The following is a 26774-nucleotide window of genomic DNA, read 5'->3' as shown; positions in this document are numbered from 1 at the left end:
CTTTCTGCAAATATCCACATGTATTTCTGTCATGACCTAGAGTTCGAACTTCTCTACTGTTTTGCAAACTATGGAAACAAGTTTAAACTATAATCCACAATTAAATGAAAATGGAAAAAGCATGTTTGAGTTGCGCTCCTGTACTTTTACACAATTAGGTACTCAACAGTTCCCTTGGGTCTTCCTTCTTTGGCTGTGAAGGAAAATGGATGATTAGTATTTCCAAATCATTTCTATGCTATTCCACAACATCAATTAGTTCAAAACCAGGAGGTTCCGTCTCCCCTTCTTTTAAACCAAACTCCAATTGAAAAACACATTATTAGAAAACATACTTTCACATGTTCCTCAAATTTTCCTTTTTTATTTGAAGTTTTCTACATTGCAAGGATCATCCCTTGTCTCAGCTTGTACTTTGCTAATGAGAAGGGTCCTCAGGTTTTTTCTTCTCTATGGATGGATAGGAAACACCCAGTGCTTTTCTTGATAGCAGAAGAACAGGGTAGATGAACAGGGCACCAGAATCTTAGATTAGGGCAGAGATTCATCACTTACAGATAGGGCAAAGTTCAAATAATTTATTACTAGAAAATACCTAAAACAGCAAAGCACACTTTAAAGCACAAATTGCAGCCAGAATTCCTGGACAGATCAAAGCAATAGAATCTATTTTCCGACATTTAAAACTAACTCTACTAAATAATTGTTGCCAAGCTTTGTGTTTTGTAACACTGGCTGAAGAAGCCTAAGAAGCTGGCAGAGTCTGGGCTGGCCAACAGGCAGCAAGGCAGGACAATAACCTAAGTAATCAGGGTGATAAATGCGTGTCTCTGTGTCAGCAAACACACTTCAGAGGCCAGATGTTTGTGGAAACACAAATTCTGAAATAATCACTCAGAGCACAAAGCAGGGCAGTTCTCTTAAACTCATGGCTCAGCAGCCATCACCTCTGCTAGGGCACTGGCTGGCAGGAAGAGGATACAGATAACCAGCAATATGATGATCTGTTACGAGGGAAACAATTTTTTACTTGCCAAAGGCAGCAAATATACCCATGAAAATTGTTGTTCACCCACTGCTGACAGTTTATGGCACTGTTTGCAATGTATTCCAATGAGAACCTGATGGTCATTCAGAGATACAAAATGAATCTCTTTGTTTATGTTATGCTGATAAAAAGAGACAAATTATGAAGTTCTTGTTATAGAATACAAGAAAACCAGGATGTTCCCATTAGTCCATTAGAGGCCTGACACCGTACCACAAATTGTACCACATTGTACCACAAAGACACAGGATATGTAGCTCTTCTTGATACTTCTGTAATGCACATTCCATCCACTGACTACATTTGTATTTGTTGTATAGGAACATGTTTTGGTGAGAAAAATATTGGGACTTACATTGATTGGTTCCTTGTTTATGTTAAGACAATTTTATGCAATATTAGAACCAAGCAGTGTATGATGCAAATCTTAAAGGAAATGAAAAATCACTCACATGGCAGTTATTTATTATGGAGATGTTCAAAAACATGCAACTTCCACTAAAAGCGCCAGGAGTTGAGTTCTTAAGTTCCCTGTACCTTCAAAGCTTTTTCTCTTCTAATGTCATGGAAATTTAAATTGTTTCTACATTTTCTTCTTAACTGCTGCAGAACTTGAGGAATAATGATCCAACCCCAAACTGCTGTGCTCACATGAACCTAAACAGAAACAGAAAATAAGCCAGTGAATAGGAAATGTCAAACAGAAGAAAAATAAATTCATACAAGTACATAAAACAGAAAAAATGAGGCCAGAAATTGTTTCTGGCTATGTGGTTACTTTGGTAAGCTCAACAAAGTGCCTTTCCAGACTGGTTTTGAGCCAATTTAATGCTTTTCTCTTACTAAATAACTTCAATGATTTGTAGTCCTGTTTGTATGCTATTTCCTCCTATTTTAATCTTCACAGGATCAGTGAATGTTAGTTCAGGGATACTATGTCTCTGAAGCACAAGAGGCTTAGTCAACCTGTTCTGCATAAACATCTAAAAATACACAGATCAATTGATTTACCAAAGGCAGTACAGTATCTTATGTGCCCATTCCTTCCTGTCCTGAGATAGCAAAGATTAGAGACACGAGATGAATTTATTATGCTTTCCCTATGCTTGAACGATCATCATCAAAATGCAGTTCTGCTAAGTCCATAGACTAAGAACCAAGGATATTTTGACTCCCTGTGTCACACAGGGCCACCACAACAGGGCTTTAAGGTGTGAAAGCTGATCAGGTAGCAGTCAAACCTCACCGGGTTTTCTCTGTCTCATTTATGAAGAACAGTCAGGCAGATGTGTAACATGGGACTGAATTAAGAGGGATGGTTCCAAATTTGGTAAAGTGAGTCAGTCCTGTTCCTTTTTTAGGGCCCAAAATATAAAGAAACGGGATATGTAGCTCTTGATACTTCTGTAAGGCACCTTCCATCCAAAAGAATCCTGGGGACAGGTGAATGCTTTCACACACTGCTGAGAGCCTGAAGCTCCGCAGGTGGAGTTCTGGGGTTGTGATGTGAGATAGCCAAAAGGACTAACACAGGTAGCTGGAGCTGTAGGAAGCAGCAGCAGCAGCAGGCTGCTCTTAAATACATCAGGCTAGCCAAGTACCAAAGCTCTACCTTTGATTGAAAAAAAGGCCTATGACATCTTAAACAGCCACAGTTTGTTGGGGTGATGGCCAAGACAGCGTTTCCAGGGTCATTTGGAAACCCAATGCACTTCATGTACCAATTAAAGAACATCCTTTGGCCTCCAGTGTTCCAAACTGTGTAGTCCTGCTAGTCTCCCAGCTCCAATTGGTTGGACAAACTGCACCAGCATCACATCCAATTTGAACCCACCTTTCAAAACATGTCTCTTCATCCTCCTTGTGCCTGGTGTCCCTGATCACCACCCTGACCAACAAACTTGATCACTCACAGGTAAGTCAGACTGAGCAAAGGACTGGCCTCCACCTGACAATTTTAAAAGCTCTTGTTCAAGGAAGAATACACATCAACATTGATTTGAGCTTCTCTGCAGTAGCTGAAAGAAGATCTTCTGTCTTCCCATGATGTCTCTTCCAAAGCAGAGGAACAAAAAATGCAGACCATGAATGCAGCTGAAGCAGGCACATCTGTATCTCTGCCTTAATGCTACACTGAGCCCCTATTTTTACCCACTGTTACAGCTAAGATGGCTGATTTACAAGGTCACGTATTTTGCTGAAGGTAATATCATGAGTCATTTGATTAAAACTGCCCTTCCTGGCTCTCAGTCCTTTGCTCTACTCATTAGTACACACAATGTAATAAAACGTTGGAATATCCCCAGAAGGGAGTCTTGCTTAGACCACTTCCTCTGTAGTTCACTACCACAGACCTCAATTCTTGTCTTGGGCAGCTTTCCAGCTGAACTACATGATGCAAAATAACATTTTAAGTTAAATTTCAAGTGGGATAATGAGCAGCTACAGAACTTCAACATTGTTCTAAATTTAAACAGAACAGCAAGAGGAATTTTAGAGAGTATTCAGGAGAGTAAACAGAATAGAGGCTAAGCAAATACACAGCAGACACTGTTTACCCTTCCTATTATCCATCTTGACAAGCGTTCTTTGATGCATTTATGAACTTATGCCCCCCCCCCCCCCGCCTTTTTTTCAATTTTTAGCAAAACCCCTTTACCCAACACTCTAACCCAGGATAATTGGAAACTGAAAAGCTGGTAAAATTAACCAGCTGCGCTGACCAATGAGAAATATTGATGACATTAGATACTTCATTAAAGTTGCATTAAAACTCTTCTATTTAATAACACAGTTTAAGGAAGGGTTCATTTTATAAACTCACAGAGTGTTGGAACGAAAGATGTGATAGTTCCCATGTAACCTCATAAATTCTCTTGCTAGTCAGTTTCAAGTCTATGAGCTCTAATAAAATTCTCATGAGAACACAGTATCCATCCATAAAAAACCCCTGAACCCCCCATGGGAATTGGCTGGTTTGGAAGGGTTCAGGGGTTCAAGCCTGTGGTTTATTTATTAAAATTTTCTCAGTAAATATATCATGGTATAATAGATAACAACCACACTGTTCTGCGCTATTAACGTCCGCCTTCCATCAAAATACGTGAACAGTAAGCTTCAAAAATAGGAAGGAAGAAGACCCTTAAGTTACATTTAAATGTGGGTGCACTGAACCTTTTCTCAAAAAGAGGCTGAAATCATAAACAGCAGTGAGAACTTGATTCCTCATTTTTCCCCTCACAAAAACACTGTCATCAGAAGCAGCTCTATGCACAGCTATAAAAAAAGGAATTTGGATCACCTGAGCTTTTACTAGAGTGGGTTGAAGTTAGACACCTACAGTGCCAAAACACAATCTTGACTTAGAAATAAAACAGCTGTAGCATTAGAAGTATAAATCTGATCAGGAACACCATGTTCATGCTGGAAATACAAGAATTTTGTAAAGTCTGTGACTGGAGGCTCTGAACCAATTTTACCTTCTCCCTCTATCAAGTCTTCAAGCCAACCCTAAAACAGTACTAAAACTAACAAAGTCCTTTCCTTGGAGCCAGTGAAGAGCTGTAGGAATGTGACAGACAGAAGTAGCTTTTGTGATGCAATACTGTACCCAAGAACTGCTCAGATACTCTCATGATGAGTTAGATAGCTGGTTGGTGACAGACTAACTATTTTAACACAGGATCCACAGAGTCATTTCCACCCTAAAAGGCTCCTCAGGGAGAAAAAGTATTGCTAAAGTCCAGAGTCCAGATACATTTTTTTTTTTCTCTTGGAAAGCAAAACCAGTTGGTTTAAATCCACCACTCTGGTGGTGTCTTGGAGAACACTTCCACTCTGAGGAAAAGTATGTCTTTCATAGATGTTCTATGGAAGGTCATTTCAGGCCTTTAGAGGCAGGCTCTTGGGGTGGCAGGAACTGGGAGGTGATGAAGTTACCTTCCTCCCTTCACTAGAGCCAGCTGCCAGCTTCCAGCTCTGAAAACGACCAGGCTGAATGTCACAGCTCTCCTGGTCCAAAAGATACTGCTTCATGCAGGAATGCAGACTATTGTAGCCCCAGCACACCGCAGGATTCATGACTGTCAAAACCAACATTACTCTAAGATGCCAGTGTTGAGCATTCCATAGACATCCTCCTTTTCTCTACTCAGCAACTCCCATATCCTCTGCTCTTTTCCCAGTACTTCTGTATTGAGAGTAAATGGCAGGGGAGGATGCTCTGTAGAAAGGATAGAATACCCTTGCATATTCCCTGCCTTGCCTCCCTGGGACACAAATGCACAGCTTTCATATTCCGCTTCTCTGTGCTCCATACTGCACCCCATACACATCTCCCCATTTCCCAAAGCTGATGCTGTGTTTGCCAATAAAGAACACAAAGCTGGGCAACAAAGGAGCCATTAGTCTCACCTCTCTGTAGCCTGCATGCACGCAGATCCTCTTCAGAAAAATGGACTTTGTTCTGATTTCTGCCACCGATCCACTGAAATGTAAATGAGTTTTACTTTTCATTCTCAAAGAGCTCCAAGCAACTTCACAGGCTTCCTTCACTTACCATAAGACCACCTTGAATACATTCAGAAAATCTGCTTAGCTGGACACTTGAAGTTCTGGCTTTGTATTTCTAAGCAGTGTGCTTCATGTTCCTCCTGGGACAGCATTTTTATTAAGAATTATCTGTATCGTTCCTTTCTCTCCACATGAGCTCGGCACATGTACAGTATTGGGATGCCTGGGTTAGAAACATAATTAACAAAAGTATTCAAACAACCTTTTTTTTCATTTCCTGGAAGAAGTCAGGCTTACTCTGTGCGTGTGTGTGTGTGTGCATCTGTGCTCAGGCACGTGACAAAGCTGGTTTCCTTCACACTGACACAATAAATGTTTAAATAAAACTTTGTAAAATTCAACTGTTCAACATGTAAAGTAAAAACCATTAACAACCTTTCTTAATTTCTCAGTGGAATCAAGAGTGTGATCCTAGAAATTGTGTACACTGTTATTTAAGGTTAACCAGCTATACCTGTGCACATACAGGAAGTCTGCAGGCACAGTACCTTTACACATTTGTACGTCTTTTCTCTGGAATACAGCTGGCATATGCCAAACGATTTACACCATACGGCAAACAGAAAGCAAGAGAATACAGCATTCATAGACTTTTGTGAAGTAGAAACTAGATTCGAATTCCTTTTTAGCCCACTCAAAATCCTAAGGCTTTAGGAAAAGCTTCTGCTCACATTTTAGCTCCAGAAATAACAGTGACCTGTAATTTACATAGAATCATAGAATCACAGAAAAGTTAGGGTTGGAAGGGACATTAAGATCATCAAGTTCCAACCCCCCTGCCTGGGCAGGGACACCTCCCACTAAACCATATCACCCAAGGCTTTGTCCAACCTGGCCTTGAACACCACCAGGGATGAAGCATTCACAACATCCCTGGGCAACCCATTTCAGTGCCTCACCACCCTAACAGGAAAGAATTTCTTCCTTATACCTAGTCTAAACTTCCCCTGTTTAAGTTTTAACTCATTACCCCTTGTCCTATCACTACAGTCCCTAATGAAGAGTCCCTCCCCAGCATCCCTGCAGGCCCCCTTCAGATATTGGAAGGCTGCCATGAGGTCTCCACACAGCCTTCTCTTCTCCAGGCTGAACAGCCCCAACTTCCTCAGCCTGTCTTCATATGGGAGGTGCTCCAGTTCCCTGATCAACCTCGTGGCCCTTCTCTGGACTTGTTCCAACAGTTCCATGTCCTTTTTATGTTGAGGACACCAGAACTGCACACAATACTCCCGGTGAGGTCTCACGAGAGCAGAGTAGAGGGGCAGGATCACCTCCTTCGACCTGCTGGTCACGCTCCTTTTGATGCAGCCCAGGATACGGTTGGCTTTCTGGGCTGCAAGAGCACACTGAAGCCGGCTCATGTTCATTTTCTCATCAACCAACACCCCCAAGTCCTCCTCCGCAGGGCTGCTCTGAATCTCTTCTCTGCCCAACCTGTAGCTGTGCCTGGGATTGCTCTGACCCAGGTGCAGGAACTTGCACTTGTCTTGGTTAAACTTCATAAGGTTGGCATCAGCCCACCTCACAAGAGTGTCAAGGTCCCTCTGGATGGCATTCCTTCCCTCCAGCGTATCAACCGAATCACACAGCTTGGCGTTATCCGCAAACTTGCTGAGGGCGCACTCAATCCCACTGTCCATGTCACCGACAAAGATGTTGAACAAGATCGGTCCCAACACCGATCTCTGAGGGACACCACTCGTTACTGGTCTCCAGCTGGACACTGAGCCATTGACCACAACTCTCTGTGTGCGGCCATCCAGCCAGTTCTTTATCCACCGAGTGGTCCACCCATCAAATTGATGTCTCTCCAATTTAGAGACAAGGATGTTGTGTGGGACAGTGTCAGACGCCTTACACTAGTCCAGGTAGATGACATCAACTGCTCTACCCCTGTCCATCAGTTCCGTCGCCCCATCATAGAAGGCCACCAAATTGGTCAGGCAGGATTTCCCTTTAGTGAAGCCACGCTGGCTGTCACCAAGCACCTTGTTGTTTTTCATGTGCCTTAGCATGCCTTCCAGGAGAATCTGCTCCAAGATTTTGCCAGACACAGGGGTGAGACTGACTGGCCTGTAATTCCCTGGGTCATCTGTTTTCCCCCTTAAAAGATCTCAAATTTACAAAGATTTGACAGGGTCATTTCAGCTAACAGTGAACTGCAGAGATGGGGGGAAATAAGTCTGTGAGATAAAGAGATAGGCCACAGAACTGAAAGATGAAAGACAAGAATACTGTATTCTCTTGAAAAATGTAGAGGGTAATAGGTAGACACACTATAAATTATAACACTGGATTATCCTTCAGCTTGTAAAAAATGTCAGGAGACCTTCAATACTTATAGATGGTCAGTGCCTTCATTTTCAGCTACTTCTGACAGATGGCTCTTCCCTACGGCCCAGCAATGATATGCTGTCCTGGGTTTAGCAGTAGCAGCCAATTTTTCTCCTTCTTAGTAGCTGGTGCAGCACTGTGGTTTTGACTTTTGGCCTGGGAATAGAGCTGATAACACCGATGTTTTTAGTTGTTGCTAAGTCATGTTTACTCTGACCAAGGACTTTGTGAGCCTCATGCTCTGCCAAGGAGGAGGAGAGGCCAGGAGGAAGCAGAGACAGGACACCTGACCCAAGCTAGCCGAAGAGGAATTCCATACCACAGCACATCATGCCCAGGGAGGTGACTGGAAGTTACCCGGAAGGGCACAGGCTCTCTCTGGGGTCGGGCTCGTTTTGGCGGGTGGTATCGTATTCCCTTCCCTTGTTATTTTCGCTTATCATTATTATTACTCGTGGTAGCAGTAGTGGTTTGTGCTATACCTTAGTCACTGGACTGTTCTTATCTCAACCAGTGGGAGTTACATTCTTTCGATTCTCCTCCCCATCCCGCCGGGAGCAGGGAGGTGGAGAGGGGAAGGAAAGAAAGAGGGAGGAAGGGGGGGGGAGTGAGTGAACAAGCTGCATGGCTGGGTTTAAACCACGACATATGCCAAGAACAACGATTAGAGACTGACTCAGAGCAAGAGTGGTGAGATACTTTGCAGCTGTATTTATAGTCAGGCACAGAGTTTTCCTCGCATACCCACCTCCATTTCAAAAACACCATGTGAAGACATACTGAAATAATAGCAGTCACATAGTTCTATGTCCCCACCCTGACTTACCACCATAAATCATGCTGACTTGACAGAAAAGGCTACTCATCGGTTACATAAGAACCCCAGAATTTATCTGTATCCTTTCTAGAAGCTAATAGTTCTACATACATTTAATGCATTAAATTATCCATGCAAATCTCTTCCATTCCCAAAAGTTGAGGATTCTGTTACAGGTCAAATCATCAGTTAAACTATTGGCCAGTAATCACAAAACCCAAGCCAACTGCTGACAAACCAAATCCATAACTGGCATTTATATTTATCGTGTAACACGTGGCATTTGTTAGCTCTTTACCACATTTTATACAATCTAGTTATTTCCTGACTCCAGTTCCAGTTTCAATCACAGCTCTTCATTTTATGTAAAACATCCAAAAAATAAAATGATTCAAATGTCTTTATCACCTTGGAAAATGTAAACTGTGGGAGTGTGAAATATAAAGTCTTCACCATCCAGTAAATCACCAGGACTAGATGGCCTCTCTGCAGAGTTTTTCCAACAATTCAATTTACTGCTTCCATCCCATTTATGATCCCTTTATTGAGAATCATAATAGGTGTTCAAAAGACATTTAGTAAACCAACTGTTAATTGTTTCTATTTTGGATCCTGAAAGAGTCTGGAAGTAGGTTTGCTTGCCCACTTATCATTACCTTCAACTGTGGGATGCATCCAGAACACCACAGCTCTCAGGTTTGAGCAGTGTCAGCCACCTGGCTGCAGGCAGCTGCCTGGCCCTGCTCCTTACTCTCTCCTCCTGTGGCCTACATGCCTCCCAGGTATGGCTCTCCCTTACTTTGGACCTGGTGGGGACACACAGCCCACCCCTCAGACAAACAGCATAGGTAATGCCACCCATGAAGATACAGATGTGTCCAAAGTGCGTATGTGTGTGTATCCGTGGATCAAATAACACCAAACTGCCTGATGAGCATTTAATCACGTTACAGAAGATAACCATCAGCCAGATTAAACTGTTACTGGGGAATTACAAAGAGATTTGACACAAAGCACAGGGCAGATTGTAGAGAAATATAAAACATACATGAAAACTCTTTACAGGAGAGAGAGACCTTGAAGGAGAAACAGCTTTCTCTAGGGGCGCATGTGTTTCATCCAACAACTTGCAGGGAGTTCCATAAAGGGGTCTGCACATGCAGGCATCTGCATAAAGGCAGAGGATCCAAATCTCCTGCAGAAGGCGTGTGTAAAGAGGGAGACACGCAATGGGAAGGGGAGGTGTTTTTGTAACCCACAGTACCCACGAGTGAGGGGTTGCATACAACTCTGTGCATGTGTATGTGTACACTAAGGCAGCTTTGGGCTTAGTTATAGGACTCTGCTTAGGATTTTCTACTATGATTTGCCTATTGTATTACTGATCTTGTATGCGTAGTTCACTGATTGCTGGTTAATTACATACTGTCAATAAAGCAATAAGCTTATTTCATCCATATTTATTTTAAACTATGTGAACTCAGCAGTTTTTCCCTGCGATGTCTGCTGAAGCAACCAGAGATGTCTGTAGCACAAGAGTTTTTCATTTTCTTCCAGAGCACCAACACTGAATAAATTCATGTAAAGAATAAATGCATGGTTAGTGAATCACATCTAAATACAGGTGAAATCCCTTAAGTGCATGCAATATTTGTCTGAAAATAATTATTTTGAAGACATTACACATACGGTTATTTCAGACCTATTTCCCAAGAGTTTATATGCAGACGTTACATGGTTAGCATTTGTAATTAAACATTGCTGTTATACTTTAGTTTGGGGGTCAGCACTTCCTGTTTGCACCATATTTTCCCTTTGAGTTGTCTGTCAAAAGAAGAAATGGGGCTGGATTTGGATCTCAGTTACCACAATCCAACAGAGAAGAGCCTTAGATAAGCCCCACTAAAGAAACAAAACTATAACTGTACAAGTGTTTCTTGCATGTTGTAGAGTTTCACTAATCCTACAGGTTTTGGGGTTGGGTTTGGGGGTTTGGGGTTTCTTTTGTTTTCTTTTGTTGTTTTTTTTTTTTGGGGGGGTGTTTTTTAGTGGGCTTGGGTTTTTTGTTTGTTTGGTTTTTTTTTGTAATATCAACTCAGAATTTCCTTTTTCTGTAAGACAAGACAAATCTTTTCAATTTTACTGATTTAATTGGCCTGGCCAAATCTCCCTCCTTCCATAGCTGTAATAACATATTCTAGTATTCCCTAAAGCATGTTTTGCTGTGCATGCCTGGATATGCTAGTCAGTGCTAATTTGCTATAATCCTGCTGTCCTGACTTTCCCAGACTGATACATATGTAGGCAGTTTGGTCCAAAGCATGGACTTAGCAACAGCTAAGTCACAGCCCTGAACACTGCCCAGAATGGATGCAGTACAGCAAACTCTCCACACATCCTCGTATATGTACAGGGCATAAATGGGCAATCAATCAGGAAGGCTCTAACACTTACTGAAGAATGAACTTTGAACAACTTGGTAAAGGAAACAAACACAACAAAAATCTATTTCTGGGCTGAAACTATAGCTGGATATCCCAGCCAAAGATAACTGTATCTCACAAAATTGCAAACCTCACATGAGGGTTTACAGTGGAGAAACACTGACAGGCCATTGTCTGCGGCACTGTATTCACAATACTGTAATTATAGCTTTACCATAATGAGTGTAATTCTGCGGTCAGAAAGACGGCAAGAATATGATATTTTTCCATGGAATACTTCTTCCTTCATAGATGTTTGGCTTGAAACCTGGAGTTAAAGTTGCAGTGTTGTTGGCATTATTTTTCTCACATTTTCATTTTTGGGGGTTGATCTACATAGTTGCTTTAACTTGGGTTCTCCTTTAAGGTGCATAAGTAATTACTTCATTTTTTCCAAGCTTGATTAATTGCACACAAAAGTAGATGTGTAAACACTTTCTATTATTTGATGTTTACAATCCTCCCTTTGCACCCACAGCAGTACTCCTTTGGGTATTATCAGCCACAAAAAATGAAGATAGCTTTTTTCTCTCTTTTCAAAATAGGTCACCACTGTTACTCAGCAAGATCCCTGAAGTCACACTGAGCTGTTCTCCTCCAGGCTGGCTTGTCAAAAGAGTATCCTAACCCACACTGCCTGATGACAACTATCACAAGATACCAGTCTTACACGCACTGGGGGCTTCTTTACCATATGATCGGGGAAGGTTTCTGGCTCCTCTGCTCAATACATGAGCAAAAAATCCCTCAGCAGAGACTAAAGACCTGACCCCATAACGAAGCAAGCATGAAATACAGTATTGTCTAATATACCCTCGTGTATCTAAGTGTGGGATGAGCTTTGGAAGGCAAAGTGTCTGAACTGTTAAAAATGTTGCTGCTGATAGATATAAAAGATGGGTTGGTAATAATTACTAGAGGCTGCCAAGTAGTGGGTAGCCCTCCTTCCTGGATGTTCCAACTCTAATGAGCTCTAACAAGGAAACAAGGTCAGAATCTCACTGGGAAAGTACTGGAAGAAGAACATTGCTTTGAGGGCCCAAGCCTGTTCACCACTTTTCTCAGTAGTACTTGTGTAAGCAATACTCCTGATGTTAATGTGATTATCTAAAGGCAGAAGGAATAGTCATACAAATAAGGGTTGGGATTCATGCCTAGTTATCTGTCTAATCTGGCACTCTCTCTCCTTCAGCTGCACTAGATGTTTTCCAGCAGAAGACTCTCAAATAATAGATCCAAAATACACTGATATCCTGGGGGAAAATTCTATCATAGCTTATGAAATCTTTCCTAGGACATGAGCATTCATCAAGTTCTGTGCAGACAGAGCAGAAGGATCCCAGGAGAAAAGTGCAATATCATGAGGGCTTTAGTTTAGTCTAAGGGTCCCTTTCTAAGTACTAATACTGTATGTATTGTCCTAAAACTGCACATTTCCTCAACAGGGTACATAGCAGTGCTAGTGATTTAAGCATCAGGTTTCACTGATGTAAGAGAACCCCGAGATATCAACTCAAAAGTAAAATACAAACTCCTATCAACGTCACATTTGTCCTCATGCACGTGTGGACACAAATCCAAGGCTCTGAAAAGAACACGACGGATGTCCTGGTAGGTCAGACCATCATCCAGCTCACCCCAGGATCCTTCCTCCAATAACAACAAAGGATAAGAATATGCAAACCAGGCATATACATTTCCTCTGTTCTCCAGCATCCACAATCATTGCATTGGGGATGTTAGGGAGCACACATCCATACTCATTCTTTTAGTATCTCTTTATGAACTTGCAGTCCATTTAATTGTTTAGTCTCCTTTCCAGTCTGCTGACCCATCTGCTTCCAAAACATCTGCTGGCAGCAAATTCCACAAGTTCGCTATACCTGCTACACACACAAAAAAAAAGCTATTCCCTTTTATCTTTCCTAAAATAACCATTTTTTAGTTTCAATGAGTGCCCCCTAGTTCTAGTACTGTAGGATTTGGAGAACAATGGAATACATTCACTCTACCCACCGCCTTGATTTTACCAATCCTGATCATATCCATTCTCTCCTAATTGAAGCTCATGCTGTGGGTAGCCTCACTCTCTTCTATTTGCCCCCTGAGAGTATGGTTTATGGGTTTGAGTGGGACAGTCCCTCTGCCTTTCACTACCCTCTTTGAAACATGGGCAAGGATCAGCTCTCTAAGACTGCAATTCCAGAACAGAAATGTCAACAGCAAGTTAAATTTTCTTATGATTTATCATCATGGCTTGGCATAAAGTTCACTGAATGCCAGAGGTGGTTAAAAGAAGGGACTGAGAACTGGGAAGCTGGCAACTGAGATAAGTTACTGCAAGATCACAGCTTGAGCCACTCTCCGTGCAACCTATAAAAATTAGGATCTTGCAGACCTCTTCTTTCTGGGAGGTATGTTGCATTTTACTTTACTTTCTTTTTTTGTATGAGAATGATCTGGAGGATGGTTTTGATTTGGATACTCCTATCTATAACCTTGCCCTTAATGAACCTGAAAAATGGTCCGGTCATGCTCCCGCCTGCCAAGGCCATGGGTAAGCATGAAACAGCAAAAACAGTGGGCATGAACTAATGTCTAGGAAAGAGTAAGGATAGGGCATGCTTATATAAACTCCCACCCTAAAACCTTCCTGGCTTCAAACTATTTTTCAGCTCCGGAAACTGCTCTGAGGCATATACAGTTTTTAGGTATGGCTCAGCCTGTCTGCCAGAATTTGGGCAAGGGATCCTGTGCTCTGGTCCCTCAGTGAGCTGCTGTCTGGAAAACACTTGTCTCAGTGTGTGCAGCTAAAACCAGACCCCTTTGTAACAAGCACATAGTGGTGAGGGTTATCAGAGATCCGATGTCTATCACAAAATGATAAATATTAGGGAAAGGGCCTGAAAATATACACACACACAAAAATCCTTCCATTCCAAGATACTTTCATCTTCATGGTTTTTTTTCAATTAGCTGAAAACATCACACAATGACAAACAAACCACTTCAAATGTCTCTGAAATCCCTTGGGATTTCAGAAAATCCCTTGGGATTTCATTCTGATTTCCTGAACAGCTTTAAAATCCACATATTTGTTAGGAAATATGGGAAATTTGGGATGTCTTGGAAGCAGAGCACAGCTAGTGGCCCGAATCTGGATTTATTTAGACCAAGGATTTCTGAGACACTGAAAAGAAAAACCTCCATTTCTTCAGGAGATGAAGTCTAGCAACTTCTGAGAACTCAGCAAGTAAAACGAAATTGCTACAGTGATCAAAACCCAAGGCAGTTACAGTGCTCCCAAAGCACTGCATATTACAATCACATTCTTACATTTTGCTCTGATTAATCTCTCCACTATAAAATGTAGCTAAAGCCTGATTTTACTGGAGCCTCAAGCTAAAATTGTGGATATAATCACTCACAATAAAATTGAATATTGTCAGGTGCCAGGGCCCACAGGCAGGATTCTGTGGGCAGTGTTTGCTACCTTCCAGAATTATGAGCTTGTTGGATTCAGCAGCTGGGAAGATTCCTGAGATACCACTTGACTAACCATAATTCTGAGTTGCATTTCACTGAAATTACCAAGAATTGCAGTCAGTGCCATACCCACTCAGTCCCAGCTCTTCCTGTGCACCCTGATGCTTTTTAGACCCTCCTGACTTAACTGAGACAAATGACTGACTGAACTAATTCATATTTTTCTGCCTGGTTATGTTTCACCAGACTACTTAGTTGACTTATCAATTGAGGCTTGGGAAAGAAGGAGCAAAACTCATCAATTACTGCAGAAAATAAGGGACCGAAAAGCAGAATTGGAAATGAAAAGGCCCTTTTGGCAGCAGCAAGCTGTTAAATTTGAGCACCATCCCCTGTGAAATCACTGCCCAAGAACCCATCTTTTTCCCTTACAGGCTTTAGTCCATTTCTATATATGTTTAGTTCATAGAAAAGGCTTTAGTTTGTGTGGCTGTTTATTAATGTATATATTCTGTGAGATTACTTCATGGTTATTATAAAGAGCAGTATGTCTGCCTTTTAACATTTTACTGAATTGCCAGGGATGATTCTGGATCTAAGCTTTCATACTAAATTGTCAAGGAAGTATATCACCTCAGAACTGAAGGGTAATGACCCATAATGGGGCTGTAGATCAGTCTCCTCAGCCTTTTAAACAATGTTCTATTACTTTAAAACCACTGTCTTTCTCATTGCTTATATGTATGTGTGTATATATGGAAGCTTACAGAATCTATTTTAATAGTCACCTTTTAGTACCAGAACATAGCTGACTTCTTCCCTATTTAATCTGATTATTACACCTGAAGCCTCTGAATCCTCATCAAAAAATACAGTTTCTAACTGTATTTTGCTCCTCTTCCATAGTCCCACCTGCTGAAGAGAACAATCTTTTGCACAGAAAGAACTATAGTTGTCTCAGGGTGCTTAGCTGCTGTTCTCCTCCAGTCAGGACCTTTTCTCCTGTCTCTAGCATTTCAGAGGCACTCCTCCATTCTACAGATCCCTTCTGGTATCACATTATGTTCTAGGATGGCAGTTAGCATTAAATCTTACTTGGAGCTTACAACTATGAGCAGCCTTTGGTGTTAATGCAGAAAGACCAACAAAAACCGCAAACAGCTCACAGCAGGAACTAGGTCTTTTATGTGATTCATCCTGCCAACAACCTCTCTAACAACAGGTAGACTAAGCAAAAGTGTTTAAGGGTAGGGAGATGGGCTGCATTACAAGCCCCTTAGAGGCTTCTTGTGTTATACAGAACACCAGCAAAGCAAGGTGCAAGCTCAGCCATTCTCTGAAGAGATAGCATATATTCAATGTGAATGCAGGTGTGCCTAACAAAAGGTCACACATCATCAACATGGATGGAACTTTCTGGGAACTGGGCTGTACAATTTTAAGAAGCCTCCAATCCCCATTTTTCTCTTCACATTACATTTTCATGAAGATGGAAAAATATACCCCTGAAACTAAAGCAATTTACTTGCCAAATCTGAAAGCTGTTTTTCCAAACCAGAGAGACACTAGAGGCTGTTCAGTGAAACAATAATGTTTATAATAGACAAAAACGTGCATTCTCCCCTAAATTCATCCTTGTAGTTGGCTTGATTGTTGTAAATGGAACTTTCAAAAACAAAGCAAACAAATCATAAAACAAACCAAAACAAGCTAAACTAAACCAGCTGGAAGCAGACACCCAACAGGGGAAGTTTCAGCCCAGACTGGCAGTTATGAACAATGGAAAACTAGACTAGAAAGCTCTTAACAACATTAACACTTGCTTTGCTGCTAGCTCTGTTTATACCTGTTAGGACTGAGGGGTTTGATTTATCATGCTACCAACAAACTAATTTAATTCTTTTCCTATTAAAAACCTCTCATGGGTCTCACTACCTGTACTGTAACCATTTCACATCATATAATAGTTGATGTAACAGCTTAGAGAAAACAACACCAAACACTTTTTGCAATTGAAAATGGAAGGGAACATAACAAGCAGCATATAATTACATGAATTCAAATTTAGCCCAGACTTCAGGGTTATCCAGTCTACTTTGGTAAGGAGTATCATTGAATCAGTAACCACAAGTAGTCATTATCCTAGAGGTGCCAAAAAACACTCTATTTGTTCCACTTTGGAGCTCCCTCAACTAGAATTGCATGGCTTTGCTTCATTTAATCCACTGTTTATTTTACTGTGCTTTTCAAGAGCCGCAAGTCCCAGAATACTTCATAAAGAAATCCAAGATTTCTGGATTTCAGCTTATGAATCTGCTTTCCATTTGCATTTTGGAGCCGTCCTGCCCTCAAGTGTCCTATGTTTGTTTTCCAAAATTGCTGTACCTCCAGTCTTCCTTCCCACAGATACTGGTGAGATAAGGAGAGAAGATTCTGTTTTCCTCCGAGAGACTTGGACAGCTCACATGGAAAAGGTTTGTATCACAGCAGTTAAATGCTAACAGAAAAAAAACAAACAGCATGCTAGGAATAGAAATTAAATATGTTAACCCTAATGAGAATACTGATTTACTTTCCAGCAAGCTCTTTGGAGCGGAAAACTCTCACACCTTTAGGCAGAGAAATCTAAAGGAAACAGAAGATTTTGGCAAGGATTTTCAAACGATCCCTAAAGAAGGCAGCTATCCAAATCCCATCACACAGCATTGTGCGTCCCTCCCTGTTATGGCCATGTTTATGCCTAGCCTATTTGCAGGAACAAGGGAAGCGTGGGGAATGTTGCAGGCAGGCTCCCCCAACTTACTGCTGAAGGACCCATCCTGGCGGATCAAGAACAAGCTCACTTGAGAAAAAAAATAAAGAAATACCACCAAGGATGACAGAACAGGCACAAAAATAGCTTTTAGAATAGCTTCAGCAAACAGGGCTACCAGCCAAGTGTGCAAATAACCACGTCAAGCATTTTCATAAACTAGCTACGTGTGTAGTATCTCAGCCTTGAGCTTTGCACCTGTTCTTTCCCCTGACAAACGTTAGCATTGGGTCTATGTTTGCATGACTTCATGCAGGCAACCCTCAAAGTTTCACAGGTGTCTCTAGGGTGGTGCAGGCAGAAGACCCCCACCAAGCCCCTGCCCTTGTCTCCATGGGATGTGCACCCTTCGAGTACAAGCAGCGCCACGGACATGACTCTTGCTCATGGGTTCTTCCACCTGCACCATGCAGGGCTGGGTTTTTTAGGTTTATAAGGCTAAAATAAGCCACAGATCTTCCCGGCGCTAGTGAAGCCCAGGCAGACGAGCCGGCCGAGAAGCCTCAGGAGGCAGAAGACACTAACCCCGGAGGTGGGCCCTGCCGCCGAGGGAGCCAGACAAAGACGGTGCAAGGTCCCGCTCGCTGCCCTGGGCCACACGGGTCCGTCTTCCTGACCTCCCGGCTCAGGCAAGCACAGCAAAACGCGGCTCTCCCCGTGCAATGAGCTCCGCAAGCGGAAGCCCTGCCGCCACAATGGCGGTAGGCGCCCTCCTTCCTCCTTCACGGATGACCAGAAGCCGGACGGGGCGTAGGGAAGCGGCCGCCGTTGGCTCAGCAGCACCGCAGCCCCGGCCCCGCGCCGCCTAATGGTGCCTGGCGGCCAGGGAGGCGGGGCCGGAGGAGGTCGGAGAACGGCGCTGCGGGATGAGGTACGGTGGTGCGGTGCCGTGTCTAGAGGTGCTGAGCAGTGGGGAGGGCGGTGGGGCTCGCCTCGGCAGCCGCCTGGCTTCGGCAGCGGGTTCCGCCGCGGCGAGCGGGAAAGCGAGCGCGGGGCTGCGCGGAGCGGAGGCGGCGAGAGGGGTCTGCGGAGAGCGCGGGCCCGGGGTGGGCGATGGAAGGCCTAAGGCCACCCCTGAGCCGGAGCGTTCGGCTGTCTGCCTAGGCCACGAAGGTCCCGTGGATCAGAGGCTGGGCTCAACCTGGCCCCTACCACCGCAGATCTTGTTTTAGGGGTGCCACGGCCCCCTTAACCCCACTCGGCTTCCTGACGGGGTTACAGCTAAGGGCAGGGTGAGTGCTCTCTGTGAGTTGCTTGCTTCAGTATTATAGGATTGATGTAAAATGATGACTGTGTGCTCTTTCCTGCTACCCCTTTGACGCTGTGATCAAAACCACACCCACTCAGGTAGAAAGAAGGATGCACTTAATTAGTACACACTTAATCTGGGTGAAGGAGGTGTATTCCACCAGCTGGTGGGAGAGAGGCCATAGTGCTGCTGCAGCTGTCTGGCCATTCATGCGTTTACAAAGCACAGCAGGGGAAGTAGAGATCAGTGTTGAAACAGGAATTGAAGTGTTTTTTGGAGAACAGAAGTGTAACCTGGGACAGTGCATCAAAATCTAAAGGTGAAACAAAAGGAGCGCAGACAGGATGAATCAATCTTCTGTATGTATAGCTTCCCAAAGGTGGCCTGTCTGGAAACTTTGGGTAAACTCTGAAAATTCCTTTTTTTACTTGATGTTACCAAGCCTGTCACATTCCACTTGAAGTACCAGAAGTACAGCCTTGCTGACGAGGCACTGAGCTGTGCACTGGCAAGACCTGTATGTATCCGTAGTGTATGCCCAGATCAGCCGTGTGGCACAAGCACAACAAAACCTTGGGGTGGTGTCAAGCTTTTTGCTTGCATGCGTGCGTGTTTGACTGAGAAAAAGCATGCCACATACATCTCCAAAATGCCAATCTCCCCTGCTGGAAGTACAGTGTACCTTCGTACTGAGGTGTAAGGGCAGCAGTTAGTGAAAAAATAATACAATAGCCAATAGACACCCTATAACCTTTTCAATGTCTTCACACAGTAGTTAAACATGATTTAGGAGATTGTAGTGTTACTTGGAACACTAAATAATGTTTTTGGGGTTGTTTGTTTTTTTTTACCAGGAGGAAAGATTTTGTCTTCAGTTGCAATGTGTTTTGTTTTCCAGAGTTGGGACCATGGCTATTGACTGGATTGGTTTTGCATATGCAGCATTGCTGGCTGTTGGAGGTGTTGTAGCATACACTCGTAAAGGTAAATACAGCAGGGTTTGGAAATGAAGTACTGGGGGGGTTTCTCCTCTGCACTTTCTTAAAATAAATAAATACTGCAAGACATGAAAACTTTGCTATGATGAATACAACTGCATCTGAAATCCATCCTGCACTGTTGTAAATGAGCTGAGTCTCATGAGATTTACTTGGGTCAACATAAGCATTTAAATGGTCACTTTTTTCTGTTAATCTAGCTGATGAGTTTGTTTCCAGGGCAGAAAGGGCTGTCATGTTATCTTTGACCTTCAGCATATTTGGGGCCTTTTCATTTCCTTTAACCAGCCCTGTGTTGAACACAGAGGATATTTTTTGATTAAAGCTTGTTTTCTGTGGAAGCATCCAGGCCCGATTCTGAGATTCACAGATGCACACTGTAAAGAAAACCCTTTACTTGCGCATTCTGATTTGGTGGTTAATTATCTCATACTCTTAGAGCTGTGCATTTTCACTCGAAGATAATCAGACAGGTTTTAGGTTAACACGTGTTATAAAGCGCAGTTTCCATATTCCAGTTGGTTTTGCAGTCCGTTCAAGCCGTGCTCGAGCCGAGCACCCCGGCAGAGGTCGCAGTGGTACCGAGGACGAGCAGGCAGGCTCTCCAGGCTGGTCCCTGTGATCTTTCCCACAGTGCAGAGATACCCCGGCAGTACATCAGTCTTGTCCGCTGTGGCCATCATCCATCCCGATTCCTGTGATATAGTCGCTGTTTTCCCCGGTTAGCGTGCACATACTTTGCCCTTAGAGACATGGCTTTATATCTGACTTCCTGATTTGTACCCAGCTGTACCCACTGACTATCTCATTCACTTGTTCTGTTCACTCTTTAATAGTTGGTCAGTCCCTGTGGCAAATCCACTACTGGTAATAATTTCTGTTTTCTTGCAAACTCTCAATTAAAAAGATTCACTATAACAGGACTGGGAGCTAAATGACATCTGGGGGTCTGGATTCTTTCTTTATAAAGATTTGGGGATCAGCTTAATGCAGATAATGCCTGCTGTGCTGATTCTACGCTTTTATCGTGGTACAGAGTCAAATGCCTATTTGGAAACCTAAGAATATTACTGAAACGCTTTACTTTATGAACCAGTTTTGTAATGGCACTGAAAGAAGGGGTCAAGTTTCTTTGAAAAGACAAATTTTCATCTTCATTGTGATCTATTTGTGTTTTATTTTTTATTGTGATGTTGGTAATGCCATTTCTTTGTCCAGGACTGATATCAGACTGAAAGGCCTATGAATACATGTGTGGTCCAGTTTACCCCTTTATATATATTGACATATTTCTACCATTTTTGGAGACTCCCAAGTGCTGTAAAACAGTTAAAATCAACAGACTGTGTAGAGAAATTACAAAAAATGCTTCTAAATGTATGTGTGGTAGAGAAAACAGCCAAATTTAGGTTTGTGCTTTGAAGATTATTTTTCCCAAACTGCAAGTATTACTAGCTCCTGATCATCTTCCTGTAATTTAGTCAACTTTGCCCCTAATGCCATGCAAGAGAATGACCCAGTTGTGGAGATACTGCCTCTCTATTCACACTGGCTGAGCTAACTGCAGTGTAGCAAAATCAGTTCTATTTTTAAAATATTTGGATAACACTATGTAGAGAGAGAACTACTGTGAAAAGATTGAGATTAAAGACACTGCATTGAGAAATAACACTTCAGTGGTTTCTTGCAGGTAGTAAAATCTCTTTAGCTGCTGGTCTCACCTTCGGTTCTGTGGCTGGTTATGGAGCTTACTGCATAACACGTGATCCGAGAAATGTGAAGATATCATTGTGTAAGTGTTTTACTACAGTAAACAAACAAACAAACAAAACCCTATTTCTCCCCACCCCCCCAAAAAAAAAAAAAAAAGCACACCAGTTTCCTGAACTTGATGTATAATTCTCTGTTTTATCAAACTTTGAGTATTACTTTGGTTTAAGTGTTAGCTTTTAAACAGTTTGACAACCTGCAAAATTCAAGAGTTGAACTGTAGAACTATTTGCAGGGTAAGGCAGTCATTCACACAAAGCCAGCAGGTGTTTTCCACCTGGCAGTACCTCCTTTTATTAGATGGTTACCTAACATTGCAAATATTGTGAAAGCCAGCAAAGAAACATGGGAAAATACTAGAATAAAGTAATCTGCACTTCAGATACGAATGTAATTTGAGGAGTAGGTGAGGGATCCAGTCTTGCAGTAACTTGTCCTCAGCTCCCAGTGACACAAAGAGTTTGACTTAGTTTTTTTAGTTTGTTGCTAAGAAATACAGGGTACAAAACAGCAGTAATTGTCATGTTACCTAGTTTGCCATGAAACGCTCATGGAGGCAAGAAACTACAATCTCTAAGGGGGACATTAGCCTCACACAACTGATTTGCAGTAAGAGCTGTTGGGAGCTTATCTCATGATTTTAGCAAAGGTGGCTTAGGCTGTAGTTTCATATGCAGAAATGCATTTAAAATACATTTAAACCAGATAATGCACAATCACCATTGTGATTAATAATGCACAATTTTGTACCAGATAAGTACACAGTCACTTTTTCTAGACTTAGTTAGAATTTATGGTGTACTGTTCATGCTGGCTTTGTGTTTTACACCAGCCACAGTTGTAAAACTTCTGAGTTCAAAAAATCTTGAATAGAATCGTTAGCAAAGTGTGTTACCACCTAGTTCTTTAATAAAGGTGGCAGTGGCGTACCTGATCGTAGAATCACAGAGTGATTTTAAGTAGCATATTAGCATACAGTGTTGTACTTTTATGGGTTAATCAAATTACTAATTTGGATACAGAATTTCTGGAAGAGAATACTAGCTAAAACTTACTAAACGTTGCCTGTTTCCCAGTTCCCTCATTTGAAAAGGACTAATACAAACATCAGATATACTAAAATATTGACAGTGTTGTGCGTTTCGTGTAGCTGTAGGCTTGTGAGGACTTCCTTTCAACTAGAGAAATGTATATTACTAATTTAATAGAAATTATAGCAATACAGATGAGAAGAGTTCACTATACTTGCCTTACAAAGTTCTTATATGTAGAGTAAAAGGAACAAAGACTTCTTAAAGTAGTCTTAGTTTAGAATGATTATAAAGTAATTTTCTGATTGCTTAAAACCTAAACTTATATTTATCCTTGGCTATGAATGGGTGGCCTCTTCGAGGTTCACCTGTGCTGAATAAAACAAAGGTGTCTGAACTATGTGTGGTAATTTCTGCCTGAAGTGAATTAGGAAGTATTCATACGAAGTACTCTGCCAGGGCTAACCATTCAAGGTGATTTTAATCTCTTCCAGGTGGATGTATCTCAGCCTGGGAGAGGGTGTCTTCTGGTTTTTATGTGCATAGATGTCACAAATGAATAAAGAACTCAGTAGGAAGACTTCAGAGGAAGGGAGAGATTTTTACATGCTCAAAAACATCTGCAAGTCCACACCTTAAAAAACTTTGGTGGCTACTGTATCTGCCCATAAGGATAATAAGGGCTTTCTGTAAAAAAGGTGTATTGCTTTTGTAGAAAATCAGAATGTGTTCTTATGTCAAACCTCCCAAAGTGCCAAAAGCAACTAGAGTACAAATGGAAGGAAGTTAAGTGCATGGAAGAAAGTGACTGTTCTGAACTTAGCAGTACAGTAAATTGCAATGCAAAATTAAACAAGTACCCAAACCTGTAAAAGCTTAGGGAGAAAGTAAAATCCCCCTCCAAACTGATAATTATCTATAGTATTTATCACTTATGCAAGTAATGTTTTAGTATGAAACCTTGATAGTAGGATTCTTGTAACTTGTCCTATATACAAAGAGTATGTAGCATACAGATACCCAGGCAAATTTTCTCAGTTGTTTTATGTATTATTCTTTCAGGCATTTTCCCACTCCTCCTGAAATTAACTGTGTGCTTTCTTGAATACTTTAATGCAATTTTATGTGTTTGAAGTAGGTGTAGAAATTCAGTATGCCACAGTTTGTGCTATTCAGAGTGCAAGTTGATACATCTAATTGATCGAATTTCTAATCTGAATCTGATTTACTGAATTGAATTTGGCTTGGTTTATTGAATTTCTTTGATTGATTTAAGGTGAAATAGTGAATATTATCACTTCTGAAAATCAGGTCTAAAAGTTGAATGACTTGAAAACTCACTGGAACACATGAAAAGCCAGATATTAGTAACCAGGAAAAAAAAGTTATAGAGTGAACAGGCTTTGTAGCCTGTAATTAATTGCAAATATAATCAGGGCTCTGGCAACATGCATACTGTGGAATAGTCCACTCTTCAAACATTCCTGAAAGGATCAGGGGTATAGGACCAGAAAATAAAAGCAATGGATAATGGAGCATAATAGATTTTTTGCAGGGTGTTTTTAATGATTACACGCTCGCAGCTGGTAGAGTTTTGTAAGATGCTTGTAACTGTCAGAGCTTGTTTTATAATGCTGGAGGGATTTTAAAACTAATTCTTGATGCCTGTAAGCACAGGATTGTCCACAGAGTTTGCAGAGAATTACCCAGGTGGTTTTAACTATTCCATAAAAAAAAAGAGAAGAGATTTATGTAACTGACGTTTCTTTGACTGCAAGAGTCCAGTTGCCTATGAGAAGTTCTGCCTCTCTGCTCACTTCTAGAAAGCATTTCAGGTGACACTTCTTTAACAAAACTAGCTGTCTTTGAAGAGTTCTGTGTGTTCTCATCAGTCTCCTCCTTTATGTAGCACTCTGCAGGCGTAGTTTCATATGAAATCCCCATGCTTGATCAGTTCATTGCTACCTCCATTTTTAGGTAAAACTGCTCCAGGGAGAAGATTCAGTTCCTTTCATGATGTTTGTTCTCTGCTGCTGGCACTGCATTTGTTGCCCTCTTGGGCTGCCAATCTCTTGTCACAGACAAGGATGGCTCCCTCATAGGAAATGAGTGAACTTGTGGTCATGATGAAGGAGGTGCTTATAGCCATATTCTGTACCTAAAACAAGTGGAAATCCTTCCAATCTAGTTTTTAAGGCTTAGCAAATTAAGAGCTAGCATTCTAAAACCAAAACAGATAAAGTTGGATGCTCTAGCTCTTTGAATAGTTAGAAATCAGCTGCAGTGATCTAGGGTGGTGGGATTTATAAGGCACTGTTCCTTTAATTTAGCATACATGTTACTGTTGTGATGAAGATTCTCCCAATTTATTTGTATCCCCATGAATATAGGGAAGTAGAATTCATTGTCTGACAAAATTACTTAGTATCTCTGAAATAGGATTTAGCATTCTGCTGCATGTGAAAACCTTATTTGTAGCTGAAAGAAATCATAGCAGTGTATTTTGGAAAAGCAAGAATGTTTTTATAGACCCTGTCTCTGACCTGATGTTTTATTATATTACAGTTCATAGTAAAACAGCAATGACCTTTGATAACTATCCATGTTCCTGAATGGTCCAATGGGACAACTGAGAGCATAAATATATTGAATTGTCTTTTACAGTTTCATCTTTTCTTTTGACCATTATAATGGGAATGAGGTTCAAGAGGTCCAAGAAATTAATGCCAGCCGGACTAGTAGCATGCCTGAGGTAAACATATATTGAGGATCTTAATGTAAATATTTCACTGATTTTCAAGTAGTTGCCATGTGATATATGATTCAAACCAGTATCAGTGGAAGTTATTATCATCCAGCAACTGTATGATTTAAGCGAAATTAGTTTGGAGGTCACAGTCCTCTTTCCAGTGAACAGCTTTTTCATCTCACTAGGCGGATACATCTGACATGGACTGACTTTCTGAGCACAGAAAGGAGAGATCTGCAGTTAAATATTAATGCATATTGATAAGGCTCTTGGAAGAACCTGAGGTAAGCCTCAGTGTTTTCAAATACATATGCATAAAATTAGTCATCAGATTTAATCCAACATAGTAATCTTAGAAAAGACAAGCATTTTTTACTTTTGTCCCAGTCAGTCTGTAACTCAAAACATTTTTCAACTGTAAGTCAGAATCTTCACCTTCTGAAGGTGTAATAACTAGTTGCTTTGTTGTTACTACATTTAATATAACACCATTAACAGTTTTACTCACATATAGGGAAGAAAAAATCAAGATGCAAATTGTCAAGTTACAGAACTTAAGAATCAGGACCTAAACTGGAAAATTTCCATTTTGGATTGCTTTTCAAGCCTAGGTGGACTGTGTGTTTCCATAGACACTGAGGCTGTAGATTTAGATCTTTTAAAAGATTGCTTACTAGAGGCTCTAGTGTCAGGTATTTATGAATGTGCTGTTATTCAGCGATGACTTTCATAACTATATTTATGGGGTTTATTATTCTGAGGTTTTTAGGGGGGTTGATTTTTTTTTTCTTTCTTGCAGCCTTCTGATGATTTTGAGGCTTGTTTTGATGCTGCTCTAGGGGAATTTGGCAGAGTCAGAATTGAAGTACAACTGCCACACCCACCGAACAAACAGGCAAGCTCTTCATACTTGAAGGACAAGTTTGAACACAAGTCTTACTTGCATTGCATTTATCTTTTCTGTAAAAGGTCTGTACCTGTTATTTGATTATTGACATTTGCTGATATTTTGCAAGCTTTTTATTAAACTAAAACGGGTGGCTTGTTGATAATATATTTTGATCTACTTCTGTTTAAGCACTCTGTTAACTCAAGGGATCTTTCTCTGTAAGTTTTATCTCTTTTAGGGGTGCTGAGCACCGCAAGAAATTGAGTTAGTCTTGCACTCACTACATCTCTGAGAGAAGGATATATATAAATACATGTTTTGCTAAAAAGGTATGTTGTACTGAACCATAATTTTCTAGCTTCTGAGATTAAGTAATCAATTCTAATCTCACTGTCAATTACTAATCAGTACAGGCTCGGGCCTGTGCTATGTTGCACTAGAAAACCCACCTTCCTTTCAAACACAGTTTCTTACCCCACTGTTTCTAAATGTAAAAAATATTATCAGTATTCAAATAAAATGCAAAATGCTTGAAA

At 41.4% G+C, this 26774-nt stretch overlaps 1 protein-coding gene and 2 long non-coding RNA genes across 4 annotated transcripts; 1 reads left to right on the top strand and 2 right to left on the bottom strand.

Moving 5' to 3' along the window:
* Positions 1–1485: 1485 nt before the first annotated feature.
* LOC134167482 (uncharacterized) lies at positions 1486–2658 on the bottom strand. Its single transcript, XR_009966202.1, has 2 exons — positions 2295–2658; positions 1486–1705 (listed from the first exon to the last, which is right to left on the bottom strand). It is a non-coding gene; the product is annotated as an uncharacterized LOC134167482 (long non-coding RNA).
* A 14225-nt stretch (positions 2659–16883) lies between these two features.
* LOC134167481 (uncharacterized) lies at positions 16884–17862 on the bottom strand. The gene is made up of 2 exons (XR_009966201.1): positions 17350–17862; positions 16884–17237 (listed from the first exon to the last, which is right to left on the bottom strand). It is a non-coding gene; the product is annotated as an uncharacterized LOC134167481 (long non-coding RNA).
* A 419-nt stretch (positions 17863–18281) lies between these two features.
* TMEM14A (transmembrane protein 14A) lies at positions 18282–26774 on the top strand. 2 transcript variants are annotated; one of them, XM_062626199.1, is made up of 6 exons: positions 18282–18423; positions 19700–19785; positions 21490–21591; positions 25265–25352; positions 25535–25633; positions 26149–26774. In XM_062626199.1, the coding sequence occupies exons 1-5, from the start codon at positions 18419–18421 to the stop codon at positions 25608–25610; spliced, it is 357 nt and encodes a 118-aa protein (XP_062482183.1). In that variant the 5' UTR covers positions 18282–18418; the 3' UTR covers positions 25611–25633; positions 26149–26774. The 2 variants fall into 2 exon arrangements, with proteins under 2 accessions (XP_062482183.1, XP_062482184.1); XM_062626200.1 differs by lacking the exon at positions 25535–25633 and having other exon boundaries at positions 18290–18423.

Source organism: Pezoporus occidentalis, unplaced genomic scaffold (assembly GCF_034315485.1).
Source record: "Pezoporus occidentalis ecotype Australia unplaced genomic scaffold, CSIRO_AGI_Poc_V1 ctg29, whole genome shotgun sequence".
NCBI classification, from domain to species: domain Eukaryota; kingdom Metazoa; phylum Chordata; class Aves; order Psittaciformes; family Psittacidae; genus Pezoporus; species Pezoporus occidentalis.
This window is presented reverse-complemented; position numbering and strand designations above follow the sequence as displayed.

Excerpts from the sequence above, each read along its gene's own strand:
- TMEM14A (XM_062626199.1), top strand. Across the intron at positions 19,786-21,489 it reads TGTAGCATACACTCGTAAAG|GTAGTAAAATCTCTTTAGCT; the intron begins GTAAATACAGCA and ends GGTTTCTTGCAG. Across the intron at positions 25,353-25,534 it reads GGACTAGTAGCATGCCTGAG|GCGGATACATCTGACATGGA; the intron begins GTAAACATATAT and ends TCATCTCACTAG.